An 18,211-nucleotide genomic window follows, 5' to 3' on the forward strand; every position below is an offset into this window, starting at 1 on the left:
TTTATTTTTGTACAATAAAGAGTTTTACTACTACTACTACTACTACTGACTATTTCCATATATTTTTTAAGTTTCGATGGCGTTTTCTGATTGTTATCTTGGCTAGGCATTGCATAATTTACAGACAGATGAGCACTTTTCCTAAAAGTCCTTTAGAAAAGGAAATCCAGCTAGCTCCGGCTTGCCTACGGCCATTTTTAACAGGCCCTACCAATAAATTAAAAACAAGCTGCGATGTGTTACGCAAATTCGCGGTGTATAAGGAACCGGCCGACGGAAGCCCCAGAACTTGACACTCATCGGCAAAACTTTTGCCGAAGTGTGTTTTTCCGCAAAACTCTCCTTGTTGAAGAAAAAAAGCTGCGATGTGTTACGCAAATTCGTGGTGTTGGAACCGGCCGACGGAAGCCCCAGAACTTGACACCCTTCGGCAAAACTTTTGCCGAAGGGTGTTTTTCCGCAAAACTCTCCTTGTTGAAGAAAAAAAGCTGCGATGTGTTACGTAAGTTCGTGGTGTTGGAACCGGCCGACGGAAGCGCTAGAACTTTACACCCCTCGGCAAAACTTTTGCCGAAGGGTGTTTTTCCGCAAAACTCTCCTTGTTGAAGAAAAAAAGCTGCGATGTGTTACGCAAATTCGTGGTGTTGGAACCGGCCGACGGAAGCGCTAGAACTTTACACCCCTCGGCAAAACTTTTGTCGAAGGGTGTTTTTCCGCAAAACTCTCCTTGTTGAAGAAAAAAAGCTGCGATGTGTTACGCAAATTCACGGTGTTGTAACCGGCCGACGGAAGCGCCAGAACTTGACACCCTTCGGCAAAACGCTCCTTGTTGAAGATGTTGATCTAGATGCAATGGAAACACACAGTGCCTCGATCGTGCAAGCTGCGTGTTATTTGCTATCCTACTTAGACTACTTACAGCGTAAAGGCAGCTCGCATTACAATACGTGTGCATGCGGGCCCGTCTTGCTTTGTTCGGTTTGCCTAATGGATAAGCTAGAGATAATTTACCTAACTTGTACGGATATAGCTAATGTGGTACATGCAACGATATGACAGAATTTTAACCATTGCAACACACAGAACATATCCATACCATCTTACCTACTACAATAAATTTTCCATACTATAATATAATAAAAGCAAAAGCACAAAAGTAACTGTCTTTCTGTTACCTCTTAACGTTTTAACGCTGATGGTTTAGATTGTATTGATATAGATTTTAATTGTGTAACTATTGAGAAACTGATTTACTTTATTATATTGAATTTGTTGTGTAATGTACCTAAATATTAAGTTTACTGTGGATATCTTGTCCGAAATAAAAGCTTTTTGATTTTAATTTTTAGATGAACGGTATGGAAATAATGAGTCCCGGGGAAGGACATAGGATAGTTTTTATCCCGGAAATAACCTTAAGGAGTTGAAAAGGGGCGGTGGAAAGTTGTATATGGAAATACTTATTCCATGGACAAATTTAGAAGAACGCAAAAAAAAGGTTTAATTACTGGATTAGAGCACCTAAAGTCATTTAAAATTAGTTAAATAACCTTTTTTTTTCGTTTCTTTAAATTTCTCCATGAGTGTAGTACCAAAGATCGATATAACTCCGTAATAAATGGATACAGTCTAAGGAAAAAACCGTGCCTCGAAAATCAAGAAAATTTGATTCTCGTTCAGAGGGCGCTACTAGCTTTGGCCTACTGTCGTATAGATGGCGTTGACGGTTTCGTTTGTTATTTAACAATTTTAACGCATATCAGTGAAAGAACATGGGTCAAAATCATACAAATAATTAATGCAAATAAAAAAAATCATTTATCTATATTTAAATACATTTATCGTATTTTTATAAATATTTATTTGTAGTTTTAAAGTGTGTCGACAGATGGCAGTGAATTTACTGGGGTTACAAAATTTACTATGACAGTACCGCTCTAGTATAAGTTACTCTATGGTAGTACGTAATATTAGAGTCGTCGATAGATGATCAAAATGAGACTGCAACAGCCCAAAAATTGCGAGCACCCAAAGGCAATAACATATTTCCTATCACAGGCAAATCATTTTAAAATTATTTTATGCGTTGCATAAAAAAGTTGGCATGCTTAGTTTCAATACAAATCGCGATATTTGCGTCATCTAGCGTATAATATATTAAATCTGTGGTTGTACTCGACCAGCTCTTGGTAAACAACAAGAATATCATTCCTCAGTTTAACCGCCGTCGTAAAAGTCGAGTAATTATCGAAATGGGCTCTGCTGCGAGTTAGGTTCCACTGTGGCCTGCGGTTTTAAAAATGTGTGCTATCTATTTTGCGATTTGAAAAATTAACAACACATACCTTCTAAAAAATATATTGATACTACCCAAAAACACACCCTTAAAAAGAGTGTGTGCGTAGTCCTGGGAAGCAAAGTGATGTCAGCGATGTCAAAATGACGTAATGACGTATAAATCCTGTTGGGTATGGATGGTATAGAAAGGATGCTAATCTCTTATGGCAGAATTGTTGCAAAAGTGACCGCTTTCAGCTTTAAATAATAGTTCCTAATCTCTCCGGTGGCGCTAGTTAGGCTCTGGGACATGAGTATAACATGAACCATATAAGGCAACAAATAACCCGACCAAATTACGTAGGTTGTTTTTGGTAGTTTTTCGGTTTATGGTGGCGCCGCCTAATTACTGTTTTTTGATGGACACTTTTCATACATAGAGATTTGGCTCCTTTATATAGTCTCCATGCTGTTGGGTGTAATCTTTACGCGCGATTGAAGTAAGACTTCTTTGACGATGAAGTTTATCGCTATGCTGGCACTTTGACGTGTGTTCTATTGTGCGTGTGTCACTACTGAGCGTTACTTCCGTCAGAAAAAAATTATTACCCTCTATAGTCGCGCCTAAAGAAGTTTTACTTCAATTACCGAAAAATTTGGCGAAAACGTATTATCAAAGCTAATCTTCGGCGATAAGTTGATCGCCAAGTAGAATACATACAAAAAACATCACTCTTGGTAGAGAGGCTGATAACTTAATATGGATATTCGATTTTCGCAGTAGAGGGGCTCAGAAAACCGTGTGTATTGACCGTGCGAGGAGAACGGTTTCCGTTTCTCATGAAATAATCTCCGGTATTGCAGGCGTCCATAGGCTACGGTAACTGCTTACCATCAGGCGGGCCGTATGCTTGATTGCCACCGACGTGGTATAAAAAAAAAAGCCGGTTTGATAATTAGATGTTTTTTTTGCTAAATCAATAACCAATAATAATACATCAATTAACCTAGTTTATAAGTAGCTGAGTAAGAAATATGGACTGTATTGTCTTAATAAAGAAATTATTTATTTATTTAATATTTGGAAATTTTAAAATGCGCGAGATCTACAGCTCATGCACAGAACCACTAGTAATATCGAGCCCAGTGTGGAGCGCGCCGCACTTCGCCCGCGAATGCACTCCGCACCGTAATCGCTCCAAATGACCCGCGACAAGTGCATGCTGTTTATGTACCTACAGATAAACAATACATACAGTGGCAAGAAAGAGTAGAAATTAAAAAGTGCCAACACTGTAGTGTCGTCCCGTTTTTCTTAGATTGATTTGAAAGGACGGCAAATTTAAAAAATGTAGGCGCGAAGAGTTGACTTCCGATAGAAAATTTCAACGTCGCGCCTTTTTCTACTGACAAGTCGGGTGTGTTGTTTTATAATGTAGAGAGGCCTTACCAATCAACAGTTGTAAAACTTGGGAGGCGCAAGGTGCACGTGTGAACAGTGTTCGTGTGTTTATGTGATACATTTCTCATTATCATAGTGTATGTGGCACTGTTAACTAATGATGGAGATAAAAGCAGAAAAACCGGTATCTAGTGCACGTTATGAAATCATCGTACGCAGCGCTCGTTCAGACGATGTATCTGACATCTACGACATTATTAAACTGGTAAATAATAGGTTAACTTTATCTTCTTTTTTTCTTTTTTTGCTCTACAACGCTCCCTAGATAGGTAATTGTAAATATATTGAAGTTACATGAAGTTTTACATACTTATATTCGCTCTATTTTTATTGTATGTAATACCCATTTTTAGCAACGAAAATTAGTAACAGTCGTAACAGACATTAAATGTGACGTTTTAACCAAGAGGTACCACATTGTCGCTTGTCGATAAGGTTGATTTCTAATTGAAGCTATGGAAATAGCGCCTTACTGACAAGCGACAATAAGTACCCTTTTGGTTGAAAATGGCACAAATATGTTACGTAAAATTTTCATGCCAAGTTTCATGTACAGTCGCCATCAGATATATCGGAGCGGCCAAGGTGCTCACAAATATCTGAACACGCCTCTATGAGGGCCTTGAGGGCTAACGCGTATGAATTCGCCGCTAGGGGCGCTAGTGTAGATGGTGGTCTTTTCCATAGTTCGAAATGTCAAATGTCACTTGTCCCTTCAATGACTGACAGCTGTTCTTTAGTCTTTTGGACCACCATCAACAGAGGCGCCAACTGGTGAGCAAAAAAACGATAGCCCTCATTGTCAAGACGTTAGAGGCGAGTTCAGATATTTTTGAACACCTCGGCCGCTCCGATATATTTAATGGCGACTGTTCTTACCTAATTGAAGTTATGTCATTTTAAAATGAGAGCGCGCGTTACTTCAATTGTTTTGCGGTAGCTAGGTGTAGTCTAGTCTTAAACTACATAATAACTTATTATTTTACTTGATTATTACAGGAAATTCCCGATGACAATTTTCCTCCTCTTAAACGTAAGTGTCTGTGATATGATAATGATTCATTGACATACAAAGTATACCTACTAAAGTAGTAACCTTATCTCGTAGTAACAGAGTTGGTTTAAGAATGAATGATCAGTGAATACCAATTTAAACGTACATTGGTATCTAAATGATGTCGTATTTGTATTAGCGCGAGTGAGACGAACGATAATTAAATCACATCATTCAGATATCTTTCTGATGCGTTCAAATTGGCCTGAAACATTCACTCAATCTAAAGCTATATATAAATAAAAGACATAGCGAAGAGATAAAGATAGTAATTAGGTGAAGTAGATAGTAACAAGGTAAAAAACAAACGACAAATATGACTGAACAAACATTCCATAGTATTTCGATGAATTAAAATGGCTTATTTTTCCTGTTAACCTTTTTGATAAAATCATTACAGTCGAGTTCATAAATATGTATAGGTACATTTCTTCATCTTAAAACATTGCAATAATGTGAAATAATTAAGGATATTTATAAACTCGACTGTACCTACTTAGAAGCTGAGAAGCTGTGAACTTTTTGTCCACAGGAACAACTAAAGGTAACAACTTTTGTTTTAAAATGTATGGCCTACGAGTAAGGTTCTAAATGGTTCTAATGAGGGCTACCGCGTTTAATTTCGCCGCTAGGGGCGCTAGTATAAATGGAGGTCTTTCAAAATGTCAAATGCATAGAAGTTTTGGGGGTTTCAAGCTTTTTTATCAGGAATTTTTACTCCTTATTCATAATTTGTGGTAAATCTTTGTCCATCTTTGATTAATCATAGTAAACAATAGATATAATAAATGTTAGCGGTTAAAAAAAAAGCAAACTAATATATATGCAAAATTAAACATGTTGAAAAAATGTCACATTTAGACGTTAAAATACTTTTGTGTATATTAGAACGTATTGATTTCATAAAAATACCCATAGAAGAATTTTGACATCTGTTTTTCTGGACCTACAGTAGCGCCACCTGGGGAGCACGAAAACGATAGCCCTCATTATTTGCAAATATTCTATTTTTTACCAGATTTCTCCAGAGACGGGTTCGAGACATCCCCGCCATGGTTTCACGTGTTAGTCGCAGAGAGAGACGGCAAGATCGTCGGTTGCGCACTGTACTACCGCATTTATTGGCCGCGGCCCTCACCGCCGGGGCGAGCGCTACTGCTGCGTATGTTGTGCGTGCGTAAGAGTGCGCGACGGTGCGGCGTGGGTACCAAACTCTTTCTAGGGCTTTGCCGGGTTAGTATTGTACCTGAGTTGTAATAGAGGGTAGGTTGTAGTGTGGAGCACTGTACTACCGCATTTATTGGCGGCAGCCCTCGCCGCCGGGGCGAGCGCTACTGCTGCGTATGTTGTGCGTGCGTAAGAGTGCGCGACGGTGCGGCGTGGGTACCAAACTCTTTCTAGGGCTTTGCCGGGTTAGTATTGTACCTGAGTTGTAATTGAGGGTAGGTTGTAGTGTGGAGCACTGTACTACCGCATTTATTGGCGGCAGCCCTCGCCGCCGGGGCGAGCGCTACTGCTGCGTATGTTGTGCGTGCGTAAGAGTGCGCGACGGTGCGGCGTGGGTACTAAACTCTTTCTAGGGCTTTGCCGGGTTAGTATTGTACCTGAGTTGTAATTGAGGGTAGGTTGTAGTGTGGAGCACTGTACTACCGCATTTATTGGCGGCAGCCCTCGCCGCCGGGGCGAGCGCTACTGCTGCGTATGTTGTGCGTGCGTAAGAGTGCGCGACGGTGCGGCGTGGGTACCAAACTCTTTCTAGGGCTTTGCCGGGTTAGTATTGTACCTGAGTTGTAATTGAGGGTAGGTTGTAGTGTGGAGCACTGTACTACCGCATTTATTGGCAGCGGCCCTCGCCGCCAGGGCGAGCGCTACTGCTGCGTATGTTGCGCGTGCGTAAGAGTGCGCGACGGTGCGGCGTGGGTACCAAACTCTTTCTAGGGCTTTGCCGGGTTAGTATTGTACCTGAGTTGTAATTGAGGGTAGGTTGTAGTGTGGAGCACTGTACTACCGCATTTATTGGCGGCAGCCCTCGCCGCCGGGGCGAGCGCTACTGCTGCGTATGTTGTGCGTGCGTAAGAGTGCGCGACGGTGCGGCGTGGGTACCAAACTCTTTCTAGGGCTTTGCCGGGTTAGTATTGTACCTGAGTTGTAATTGAGGGTAGGTTGTAGTGTGGAGCACTGTACTACCGCATTTATTGGCGGCAGCCCTCGCCGCCGGGGCGAGCGCTACTGCTGCGTATGTTGTGCGTGCGTAAGAGTGCGCGACGGTGCGGCGTGGGTACCAAACTCTTTCTAGGGCTTTGCCGGGTTAGTATTGTACCTGAGTTGTAATTGAGGGTAGGTTGTAGTGTGGAGCACTGTACTACCGCATTTATTGGCCGCGGCCCTCGCCGCCTGGGCGAGCGCTACTGCTGCGTATGTTGTGCGTGCGTAAGAGTGCGCGACGGTGCGGCGTGGGTACCAAAGTCTTTCTAGGGCTTTGCCGGGTTAGTATTGTACCTGAGTTGTAATAGAGGGTAGGTTGTAGTGTGGAGCACTGTACTACCGCATTTATTGGCAGCGGCCCTCGCCGCCGGGGCGAGCGCTACTGCTGCGTATGTTGTGCGTGCGTAAGAGTGCGCGACGGTGCGGCGTGGGTACCAAACTCTTTCTAGGGCTTTGCCGGGTTAGTATTGTACCTGAGTTTTAATTGAGGGTAGGTTGTAGTGTGGAGCACTGTACTACCGCATTTATTGGCGGCAGCCCTCGCCGCCGGGGCGAGCGCTACTGCTGCGTATGTTGTGCGTGCGTAAGAGTGCGCGACGGTGCGGCGTGGGTACCAAACTCTTTCTAGGGCTTTGCCGGGTTAGTATTGTACCTGAGTTGTAATTGAGGGTAGGTTGTAGTGTGGAGCACTGTACTACCGCATTTATTGGCGGCAGCCCTCGCCGCCGGGGCGAGCGCTACTGCTGCGTATGTTGTGCGTGCGTAAGAGTGCGCGACGGTGCGGCGTGGGTACCAAACTCTTTCTAGGGCTTTGCCGGGTTAGTATTGTACCTGAGTTGTAATTGAGGGTAGGTTGTAGTGTGGAGCACTGTACTACCGCATTTATTGGCGGCAGCCCTCGCCGCCGGGGCGAGCGCTACTGCTGCGTATGTTGTGCGTGCGTAAGAGTGCGCGACGGTGTGGCGTGGTTACTAAACTCTCTCTAGGGCTTTGCCGGGTTAGTATTGTACCTGAGTTGTAATAGAGGGTAGGTTGTAGTGTGGAGCACTGTACTACCGCATTTATTGGCAGCGGCCCTCGCCGCCAGGGCGAGCGCTACTGCTGCGTATGTTGTGCGTGCGTAAGAGTGCGCGACGGTGTGGCGTGGTTACTAAACTCTTTCTAGGGCTTTGCCGGGTTAGTATTGTACCTGAGTTGTAATAGAGGGTAGGTTGTAGTGTGGAGCACTGTACTACCGCATTTATTGGCAGCGGCCCTCGCCGCCGGGGCGAGCGCTACTGCTGCGTATGTTGTGCGTGCGTAAGAGTGCGCGACGGTGCGGCGTGGGTACCAAACTCTTTCTAGGGCTTTGCCGGGTTAGTATTGTACCTGAGTTGTAATTGAGGGTAGGTTGTAGTGTGGAGCACTGTACTACCGCATTTATTGGCGGCAGCCCTCGCCGCCGGGGCGAGCGCTACTGCTGCGTATGTTGTGCGTGCGTAAGAGTGCGCGACGGTACGGCGTGGGTACCAAACTCTTTCTAGGGCTTTGCCGGGTTAGTATTGTACCTGAGTTGTAATTGAGGGTAGGTTGTAGTGTGGAGCACTGTACTACCGCATTTATTGGCGGCAGCCCTCGCCGCCGGGGCGAGCGCTACTGCTGCGTATGTTGTGCGTGCGTAAGAGTGCGCGACGGTGTGGCGTGGTTACTAAACTCTTTCTAGGGCTTTGCCGGGTTAGTATTGTACCTGAGTTGTAAGAGAGGGTAGGTTGTAGTGTGGAGCACTGTACTACCGCATTTATTGGCAGCGGCCCTCGCCGCCAGGGCGAGCGCTACTGCTGCGTATGTTGCGCGTGCGTAAGAGTGCGCGACGGTGCGGCGTGGGTACCAAACTCTTTCTAGGGCTTTGCCGGGTTAGTATTGTACCTGAGTTGTAATTGAGGGTAGGTTGTAGTGTGGAGCACTGTACTACCGCATTTATTGGCGGCAGCCCTCGCCGCCGGGGCGAGCGCTACTGCTGCGTATGTTGTGCGTGCGTAAGAGTGCGCGACGGTGCGGCGTGGGTACCAAACTCTTTCTAGGGCTTTGCCGGGTTAGTATTGTACCTGAGTTGTAATTGAGGGTAGGTTGTAGTGTGGAGCACTGTACTACCGCATTTAGTGGCCGCAGCCCTCGCCGCCGGGGCGAGCGCTACTGCTGCGTATGTTGTGCGTGCGTAAGAGTGCGCGACGGTGCGGCGTGGGTACCAAACTCTTTCTAGGGCTTTGCCGGGTTAGTATTGTACCTGAGTTGTAATTGAGGGTAGGTTGTAGTGTGGAGCACTGTACTACCGCATTTATTGGCCGCGGCCCTCGCCGCCGGGGCGAGCGCTACTGCTGCGTATGTTGTGCGTGCGTAAGAGTGCGCGACGGTGCGGCGTGGGTACCAAACTCTTTCTAGGGCTTTGCCGGGTTAGTATTGTACCTGAGTTGTAATTGAGGGTAGGTTGTAGTGTGGAGCACTGTACTACCGCATTTATTGGCCGCGGCCCTCGCCGCCAGGGCGAGCGCTACTGCAGCGTTTCGAGAGCTTTGCCGGGTTAGAATCTACTCATCTACTCACTTTTTTGATATTTTTTCAGTCAACTCTATGTGCTATTGTCTAGCGGTAAGGTGACGGCTGGTGTAGCTAAGAGCTCCCAAAATAAAAGTGGGCTGACGTTATACATATAGGTTCCTCTACACCATTGGCCATGCCATGATAGGCAAATTCAGGTGATCCTGATCGTGTGGAGGGCTTAATGACCCATAATCGGCGATGATGGATCGTAATTGCCATGCATTCTGTCGGTTTTCGGGCAAATATCAAAGGACAGGCCATCATTGCCGATGGTGTAAAGGAGTCATTACCTAAGACCAGAGCACAACGGCTGCGTTAAAATTTTGGAGGTCGCACACGTGACACAAGCAGTGTGCCGTCTCTCATAAAGATATCTATCTTTATTACAACGCGGATGTGCGCGTCAACACACACGCACCCGGTGATAGGCCTTTGATCCTGATTTATTTTTAAGGTGGCACTCAAAGAAAACGCGCAGCTGAACTGGACGAAACCCGCAAGCGATCCTGCAGCTGCTTTCTTCGCGCAGTTCAAACCTGACATCAGTGATGACTTGAACGGGACCTACATCATGCGCATAAGTCCCAAGTCTGTTCGTGAAATTGCCGCAAGGTACACATTTTATTCCTAATTTATTTTATCTGCCCACATAAACCCTCTATGACGCGTTCAAAAAAGGGCAAATTACGGCCAGGGCCAGCGTAAAGACAAACAGTTTAGTTACATCAATTTTTAGGGTTCCGTACCCAAAGGGTAATAAAAACGGGACCCTATTACTAAGACTCCGCTGTCCGTCTGCTCGTCTATCCGTATGTCCGTCTGTCTGTCACCAGGTTGTATCTCATGAACCGTGATAGCTAGACAGTTGAAATTGTCCCAGATTATGTATTTCTGTTGCCGCTATAACAACAAATACTAAAAACAAAATTAAAAAATATTTAAGTAGGGCTCCCATACAACAAACGTAGGTAATTTTTTTGCCGTTTTTTGCGTGATGGTACGGAACCCTTCGTGCGCGAGTCCGACTCGCATTTGGCCGGTTTTTTTATATCTGTCAACGTATTATTATTGCGTAATAATAACGGTGCCGTAATCATGGAGAGCTTACAATTATGTGTGTAACTGTACAGTCAGCTACAGAGAAAAGGTAGCTCATAGAAATTTGTATGCAAAGGTGCTAAGCCAAAACAGCACACATAATTAGGCATTATTATTACATAAACTACCAATAATTGTTTATTTCGCTAGTATTACATATTAATATTTCGTTTATTTACAGCAAAATGCGCATGAGTAAAGATATTTCAATTCTTATGGCGCGGCAAGAGGATATGGCAGAGTTAAGCATGATGATACGAGTGAGTTTGATATTTATGAAACTTATGTTGGTATTTTCATGTTATAAATTGATATTTGCTAGCTTTGTTTTTCACGAGTTGTTTGCTATTTTTGTAGGTAGTTCCATTAATATCCACTGTGTACCTTTTAATTTTATATTTTTCAGGAAATATCAGAAATACGAGAAACTTTGTACGGTCGACATCTTAATGAAAAAGGTAGGTGTTTTAATCTAAATCGCACCAAACAACTTGTTTCTTTCTTTGGAATCCAGTGAAAACGATTTATTCTTGCCTCCCGAAGCAAAGTCCTGTATAATTATAATAATTAGATAATAATTTTAAAGATCTAAGCATACATAGGGACAAACGGACAGACAGACAGCGGAAAGCGACTATTTTTCATACTACCTAGTGATGGCATCACCGAATGGGCTTGACGAAAATCCAGCGCTGGCTTCAGCTATATATCATCTATCATTGTGCTGAATTGGGTCCGTTTCGTGATGCACACGTACTTAATGTTCTATTTTTTTTCTGCTATTGTTGTCTGTACATGATCATAGGTACATGTTTTGTAATTACCACGAATCATCATCATCATCATCATGTCAGCCGATAGACTTCCACTGCTGGACATATGCCTCCCCCAAAGCTCGCCACTCCGACCGATCCTGTGCCGCTCGCATCCACCGAATTCCCGCGACCTTCATCTCGTTGGAGGCCTACCGCCACGAATACTTTTTCTTAATCTACAACTTATATGTAAACACCTGTCCTGGTTTCTTTACAGATTTCATAGAAGACGGTTTCACCAGCTCCCCGCCATGGTTCTTTGCGCTCATAGCATGGCGAGCGGGTATTGCAGTGGGCACAGCCGTTGGCACCAGGTTGTACAACTGGGAGCGGAGCCTCGACATGCAGAGCTTGTACGTACGGCCTGAGGCACGGCGCTGTGGCTTGGCTAAGCAGCTTATTGTGGAATTTTGTCGTGTAAGTTTTTTTTTTTTTGACGACGCTGACGTGAATGCTACTGAGGAACGCCAAGTTCAGAGCCATTTTAAACCGTATAGTAGTAATAAAACAATTGATTTTTGTTGAATTAGTTTTTCAATTAATGAGTTTTGGTTGTACCAAATGATATTATACGCAATTGATAAACTATGCGAATCATTCCACTGTTAAACTGATATGGATGCGAAACTGACAGTTGTACGTCTCGAATCCCCTCATTTTCCTCCTTGGATATTGACATTACTTATGGGAAATATTTTTATACAATTTAGCGTATTTTTTGTTTATTTTTTATTTGATGCATGGATTTTATCATAGTGTTTGATTTTTACTTTATTATACGAGTTAGGGGCTATTAAAATTTTGTATGAAACCTGTTATTGCTCCTCACTCATAATAACTAGGAAATCGAAAAAAATGAAACGATAATAAAAATATTTTCAATCATGTTAATATCCAGAGAGGAAAATGGGGAAAATGTTTGTATGGAAAACTGGTTTAGAGGCGGTCGTCCCCTTTCGTCTTAAGGTGGTCTTAAGAGATACCTGCTAGCTGCTGAAAAGCGACTGGTAATATCAAATGATATTTCGTACATAAGTTCCGAAAAACTCATTGGTACGAGCTGGGGTTCGAACCCGCGACCTCCGGATTGAAAGTCGCAAGCTCTTACCGCTAGGCCACCAGCCCATTTTATAGGTACCGATTAAAAAAAAAATTGTTTCAAAATAATGCCCCGTAAAATGCGATGTCTGCTCATGAATGTTGTAATAGTATATAAATATTCACCAAAGTTTCCTCTATTCCAGAAAGCCGAGGAAGACGGCATCGATCACGTAGACTTCCACACACACCCTGTGAACACAGAAGCGTTGGCACTGTACGGCAGCTTTGGCGCTAAAAAGCTCTCTGACGACCACGGGTCTTTTCGTCTCGAAGTCGATAAGATTGAGAAAATTTTAGCAGAAAAATAAACTTCATCCGAATTTCATATGCATTTTCCTAAGTTCTAAAGCAAATAATACCTGTATTATTTGGACTTAATTCTGCAAACAGGAGTAATGGGACCCACCGCACTCTAAATCTCCATTTTCTAATTTACTTCATATTGTAAGCCCAAGGTTCGATTTTCACATATTTTTCGTGGGGTTGCTTTGCTTCCGTTAGCCAAACTACGACGGAACAACTATTATTATGTTTGTCCTTTCCATATCTCGGAACCATGGGGTCCCGGACTTTTGGGAGGCGTGCGTGGACCCGAAGCCAACAGCGCAGAGGCCTTTTAAGACAATTTAATCTTCAAGCAAGGGATACACCTGGCGAATACCATCCCCGAGCGCACGTCAATATGATCCCTTTCTCAGTCTCACTTTCACTTTAACTTGGCCGCTTTTCGAGCTACATCTACTATTCTCTTATTCTTTTTAGTCTATTGTTTGACGGAACAACTATGGACGCAAAACAATTACAATTTTTGACGCCAGTATGGGCATTTGCGGGCAATATTTTAATTGCAAGCGCTCGAATGTGGTTGACGCCAATTTAATTTCAGATATTACTGTCAACTTGATTGTCCCGTCTCCTTTAGAAAACAATATATAGTTTGTCAAAGGACTGTCTCATTTCAAACATAGACAGAGAGACTCATTCTATCTTTGTCTTACACTAGCACTAGCACCCAAAAGAAAAGGATGAGTATAGTTTTTTTTTTTGTTCTTATATACTGCCAATTTGGTTTGACCAGTCATTCTGAGGACCAACCATGGAGACTATACTTTTGTTGACGTGTACCATGTGTACGTTTTCAAACGTGCCACTTGACTGTCAAAACTGTCAAAGTTTTGAGGTTATATATAATTTGTATTTTGTGGACTTTGTGGTCAATAAATTCAATACATTGTTGTTAGATTTTATATCAGCGATTTACATAAAACTAACGAATAATGTAGCCTGTATGATCTGTGATACTCGTATTCTTGATTTTTGACCTAAAAATCCGTAAAGATGACGATACCAAGGCTCAAGGCTTATAATATAAATAATACTTGGTTGGTTCGGGTTTTTGTCAAATAAATAGCCGGGCTACTCAGTCTTGTTTTCGATATCAGAGGTACGTAATACGTATTTTAAGGTGTACAAGTACTTTTCTGATAGTCAGACCAGACCAAATGTGTAGCATAGAATTGTACCATATAAAAGTAAACTCAGCAACATCCCCAGGTAAAAAAGTGGATGTTGCTGACTTTGCTTCCTTATTATTTAAACTCCTCAAACTTTTTCCTCTTATACTTAAGCTGATAGTTTGTATACTTATGTTACTTTGGTGGGAAAGCAATGTTATAATTAATATTGGGCCGAATCCAGATTTTTTGCTGAAACCGAAACCATTCCGACGGTACGGTCTTATTAAGCTTATAAATAATAAACTTATTTGTTCGAAATAAATTATTATTGATTGATTGATTGATAAATAAGGATTAAATTAGGAGAACAGACTAAGTAATAAGAAAATGTATATTATCGCCAAATATTCTTTATTGATAACGTAAATTCAACCTACCAGTAGTTAAACTGAACCTTTTTTTTTTTTTTTTTTTATCTGGTTTTTTTGGAGGCTTTGGACACTCTAGGTGAACATGTCAGCCTCATGGGTGCTATCATAGTTCCCTACTCAAGGGAGAGGTCAATAAAGTGGTAAACACTGATTGCTTTGTCCGATATAGGCTCTGCCAACCAACAATTGATCTGTCCATTGTGCATGGAGCCCAGACTACCAAAAATTCTTTTTCTCAAGTCCGAATTCCGGACGCATTCCAACAACACGTGAGACAAGTCATCAGTCTTCTGACAGTTTGCACACAGTGGTGACGATTTAACACCCATCATGCACAGAAATTTGTTTGTAGGGATGTGTCCAGACCGGACTCGGAAAGCTGAGACTAACACTTTTCTAGAGAGGTTGGCAGAATCAAACCAGGGTATCCACAAGGGTCTATCTTGAATTGTTCGGTACCAGATTCCAACACCTCTTGATAAAGCTCACAAAAAAGGGAGATTTATTGCTCAAAAAAAGCTACCGTAACACCAATCAACTATATTCTGAGCACTCCTAACTATGCTCCTATGAGCCATGGGACGCAATGCTTGTAATTTAAGATCTTATATTACCATATGTTCATTGTGAATAAACGATTTCATTTCATTAGTTTCATAAGTTTTCTTAACTCGCTTGAAACTTATTTTAATGGGTTATCTATGTATGGAGTGAGCACTCTAAGCATACTCATTTTTCTGTGATAAAAGGTAGAGAAACTCAGGCAATACCATAAAGAGATTGGTAATGATACTTACCTGAACGGAGGAAAGGAACGGAAACAGCTGGGAGAGGCCTGTGTCACAAGACACGCTGACCACTAATCCGGACAATCCAATGTGTTAGTTTTTAAGTAAATTTGTTTATAAATATAATGTAATACCGTTTTAGTTTTGGCAATAAAGGCTATTATTATTATGATGATTATGATGAATGATACTTAATTATTGCATATTTGTAGTACTGGAATATAGCTGGACTGGAAAAGACTTGTGATGTACTTTAACTACATTTGGTTGGTAGCAAAATGACGTAAAATGACGTCAGCGACGTCATAATGACGATGGGATGTTCTTTCTCTGTTAATTTGGTCTGTTCTTATGGGCAACATATTTGTTTAATCGAAAAAGCCCCTTAATAAAAAAAAGTTGTGGTCAGATCATTTTGAACACCTGCCACTTTTGCTGATGACTACACGTTAGGCTACATTACTGTTTATTTATTGCAGGTGTACATTAACCACATTGACATGGAACTAGAAAATGCAACCATAAAGATGGAACCGGAAGAAACCTATGTGAAGACTGAGCCTGAAGAATTGTGTGAAAATATACATCCCAGCATAGCTACTGTGAAAGAGGAGCCTTGCGAGGACAGTACAGATGTTGATACGAGTCACACATATGCATGGAACAGTTCTTATGCAACACAAGAGACTAAAGAGACAGTGTGTGTAATAACCAAGCCCGGAACTGTGAAGGTGGAGCCCTTTAGCAAGGACAGTACTCCATCTACGAGCCAGACAATCACAGCCAACCCTTATACCCATGAAGTCATAGAAACAGTGTATGTTACAGAGCCCAGAGTGAAGGTTGAGCCATTGTGCCATGAGAGTACTCAGCCTTCTACAAGTCAGGCCACATGGACCAGTGCTTATGTCCATAAAGTCAAGGGAGAGGCAGAATTTGTAACAGAGCCTGGCCTACATATAAAAAAGGAGATAGAAGACAATGAAAATATGTGTGCGAGTGAAGCAACCGCATGGGATAAGCTTTATGAGAAACATGAGGTTAAGGAGGAGGTTGTGCTAAGTCTTGAATCAATTCACCGGCCTTATGCTGCCTCTAAACTAACAGGTCGGTTTTAGGGAATATACATCTTTCCACTAAGAAGGATGATTTTGTGTAAACTAAAATGTAATTTTCAAATTTCATAACATTTTTTATGTTGCATAACTTATGTGCCGTCGGAATGTTTCCATAATTACGAAATTTCCACATTAACAAATCTCGGAAACTTGTCATATATTTGTATGAGAATCAAAATTTTCCGTCTCCACAATTAAAGTTTCCTCAATTTTTCCTCAAATTTCCAAAAACTTTTCCAACTTTTTTTAAACATTCCGCAACTTGCACATCTATATGTATAAGAAACAACACACTTGATTTTATTGTTCTGTTTGCCACATTAATAGACCAAACATCATTTTGCAGAGATGCAGACCAAAGCAGAGGAAATGGCGCCGGATGGGAACTGCCCCGACAAGCCAGAATTACTTGAAATAGAGCATAGCCTTCAATATTACATGTGCCCTCAATGTGACTACACAACAAATGACAGGAAGAGTTTGAGGACACATTTAAACACTTTACACACTACAACATTAATCCACAACTGCAATCTCTGTAGTTACTCTACTCCTAATAAAATATATTTAAAACGGCATCAAATCGTACACACCGGTAAAAAAAAATTTAAGTGTAGTTATTGTGATTTTTCGTGTCAACGTAAATCAGATGTAAAAAAGCATGAGATGACTCACACTGGAGAGAAACCCTTCAGATGTAGAAATTGTGATTATCAGTGCAATCGGAAAGGAAGCTTACTCATCCATGAGAGGGCACACACAGGGGACAAGCCTTATCAGTGCAGCGAATGCGATTACAAATGTACACGAAAAGATAGCTTACAAAGACACCAGGTACTACACGCCAGTGAAAAACCGTTTGAATGCGACCTCTGCGATTTCAAGTCCTATCAAAAAGCAAGCCTGCGAATACACCGAATGATACACACTGGAGAGAAGAGTTTTGCATGTAGCTACTGCGATTTTATATCCAGGCATAAATACACTCTACAGACTCATGAGATGAGACACACTGGGGAGAAACCATTCGAGTGCAACAACTGCGACTACAAGTGCAGGCGGAAATCAGATTTACGAAAACACCAGACAACACATTCGGATGAAAAGCCTTTCAAATGCAGCGAATGTGATTACGCGTGCCGCCAAAAATCAGACTTACTCAAGCACCGGAAACGATACGCTGGCGATAAAATGTTCCAATGTAACCACTGCGACTACAAGTGTAGTCGTAATCGTGATTTACGAAAACACCAGACTTTACACACGGAGGCGCAGGTCACACAGATGTTAAAATGTGACCATTGCAATTATGAAACTCTGCATAAATACGCTTTGCAAACACACCTGAATACATTGCACGTTGATAAAAAGTCCACCTCCTTAGTTGAGTAAATTATTCGTGCACTGAAACAACGCTTCCAAAACTTGTAAAAAACATACATGTGTTAAAAGAGGGCGCAGCCATAGTTTTTACGAAGAGAGACGCCGATTTACGCCGAGTTACCACTGGTAAGAACTTGGTGGTAACTAGTGGAAATAACCCGTGTAGACAATATTTAAATGTTCAATAATATGATAACATTGAGCTGTCTACTGATGCAGTCGAAAGGAAATATATGTGAAAACGTAGCCAAAGTTGCGAGTTTGGGCTTATTAGTCTCGAAGAGGAATAGATAAACGTGCCAAGGATGGGAGGTGACACAATCAGTAATAAAAGGATATAATTATTATGTTGACAGTAACTGGTTTTAACATTATTTATTTATTGTTAGGGTTTAATATAAATACAATACCTGTCAACTTTTCTGAGCGTTTTACTTTCTCTTTT

At 42.1% G+C, this 18,211-nt stretch overlaps 2 protein-coding genes across 2 annotated transcripts; both read left to right on the forward strand.

Annotated features, from left to right (window-relative positions):
- The first annotated feature begins 3,544 nt into the window (after positions 1-3,544).
- Positions 3,545-12,912, forward strand: LOC134746878 (uncharacterized). Its single transcript, XM_063681453.1, has 11 exons — positions 3,545-3,944; positions 4,739-4,772; positions 5,812-6,026; positions 7,354-7,458; positions 8,249-8,353; positions 9,290-9,427; positions 10,030-10,187; positions 10,855-10,933; positions 11,080-11,131; positions 11,706-11,905; positions 12,733-12,912. Exons 1-11 carry the CDS (start codon positions 3,837-3,839, stop codon positions 12,895-12,897), a joined length of 1,359 nt encoding a protein of 452 aa, XP_063537523.1. The 5' UTR covers positions 3,545-3,836; the 3' UTR covers positions 12,898-12,912.
- An 846-nt stretch (positions 12,913-13,758) lies between these two features.
- Positions 13,759-18,187, forward strand: LOC134746419 (zinc finger protein 660-like). The gene is made up of 3 exons (XM_063680786.1): positions 13,759-14,033; positions 15,745-16,372; positions 16,730-18,187. The coding sequence occupies exons 2-3, from the start codon at positions 15,766-15,768 to the stop codon at positions 17,773-17,775; spliced, it is 1,653 nt and encodes a 550-aa protein (XP_063536856.1). The 5' UTR covers positions 13,759-14,033; positions 15,745-15,765; the 3' UTR covers positions 17,776-18,187.
- The last annotated feature ends 24 nt before the right edge of the window (positions 18,188-18,211 follow it).

The sequence above is a fragment of the Cydia strobilella genome, chromosome 13 (assembly GCF_947568885.1).
Source record: "Cydia strobilella chromosome 13, ilCydStro3.1, whole genome shotgun sequence".
NCBI classification, from domain to species: domain Eukaryota; kingdom Metazoa; phylum Arthropoda; class Insecta; order Lepidoptera; family Tortricidae; genus Cydia; species Cydia strobilella.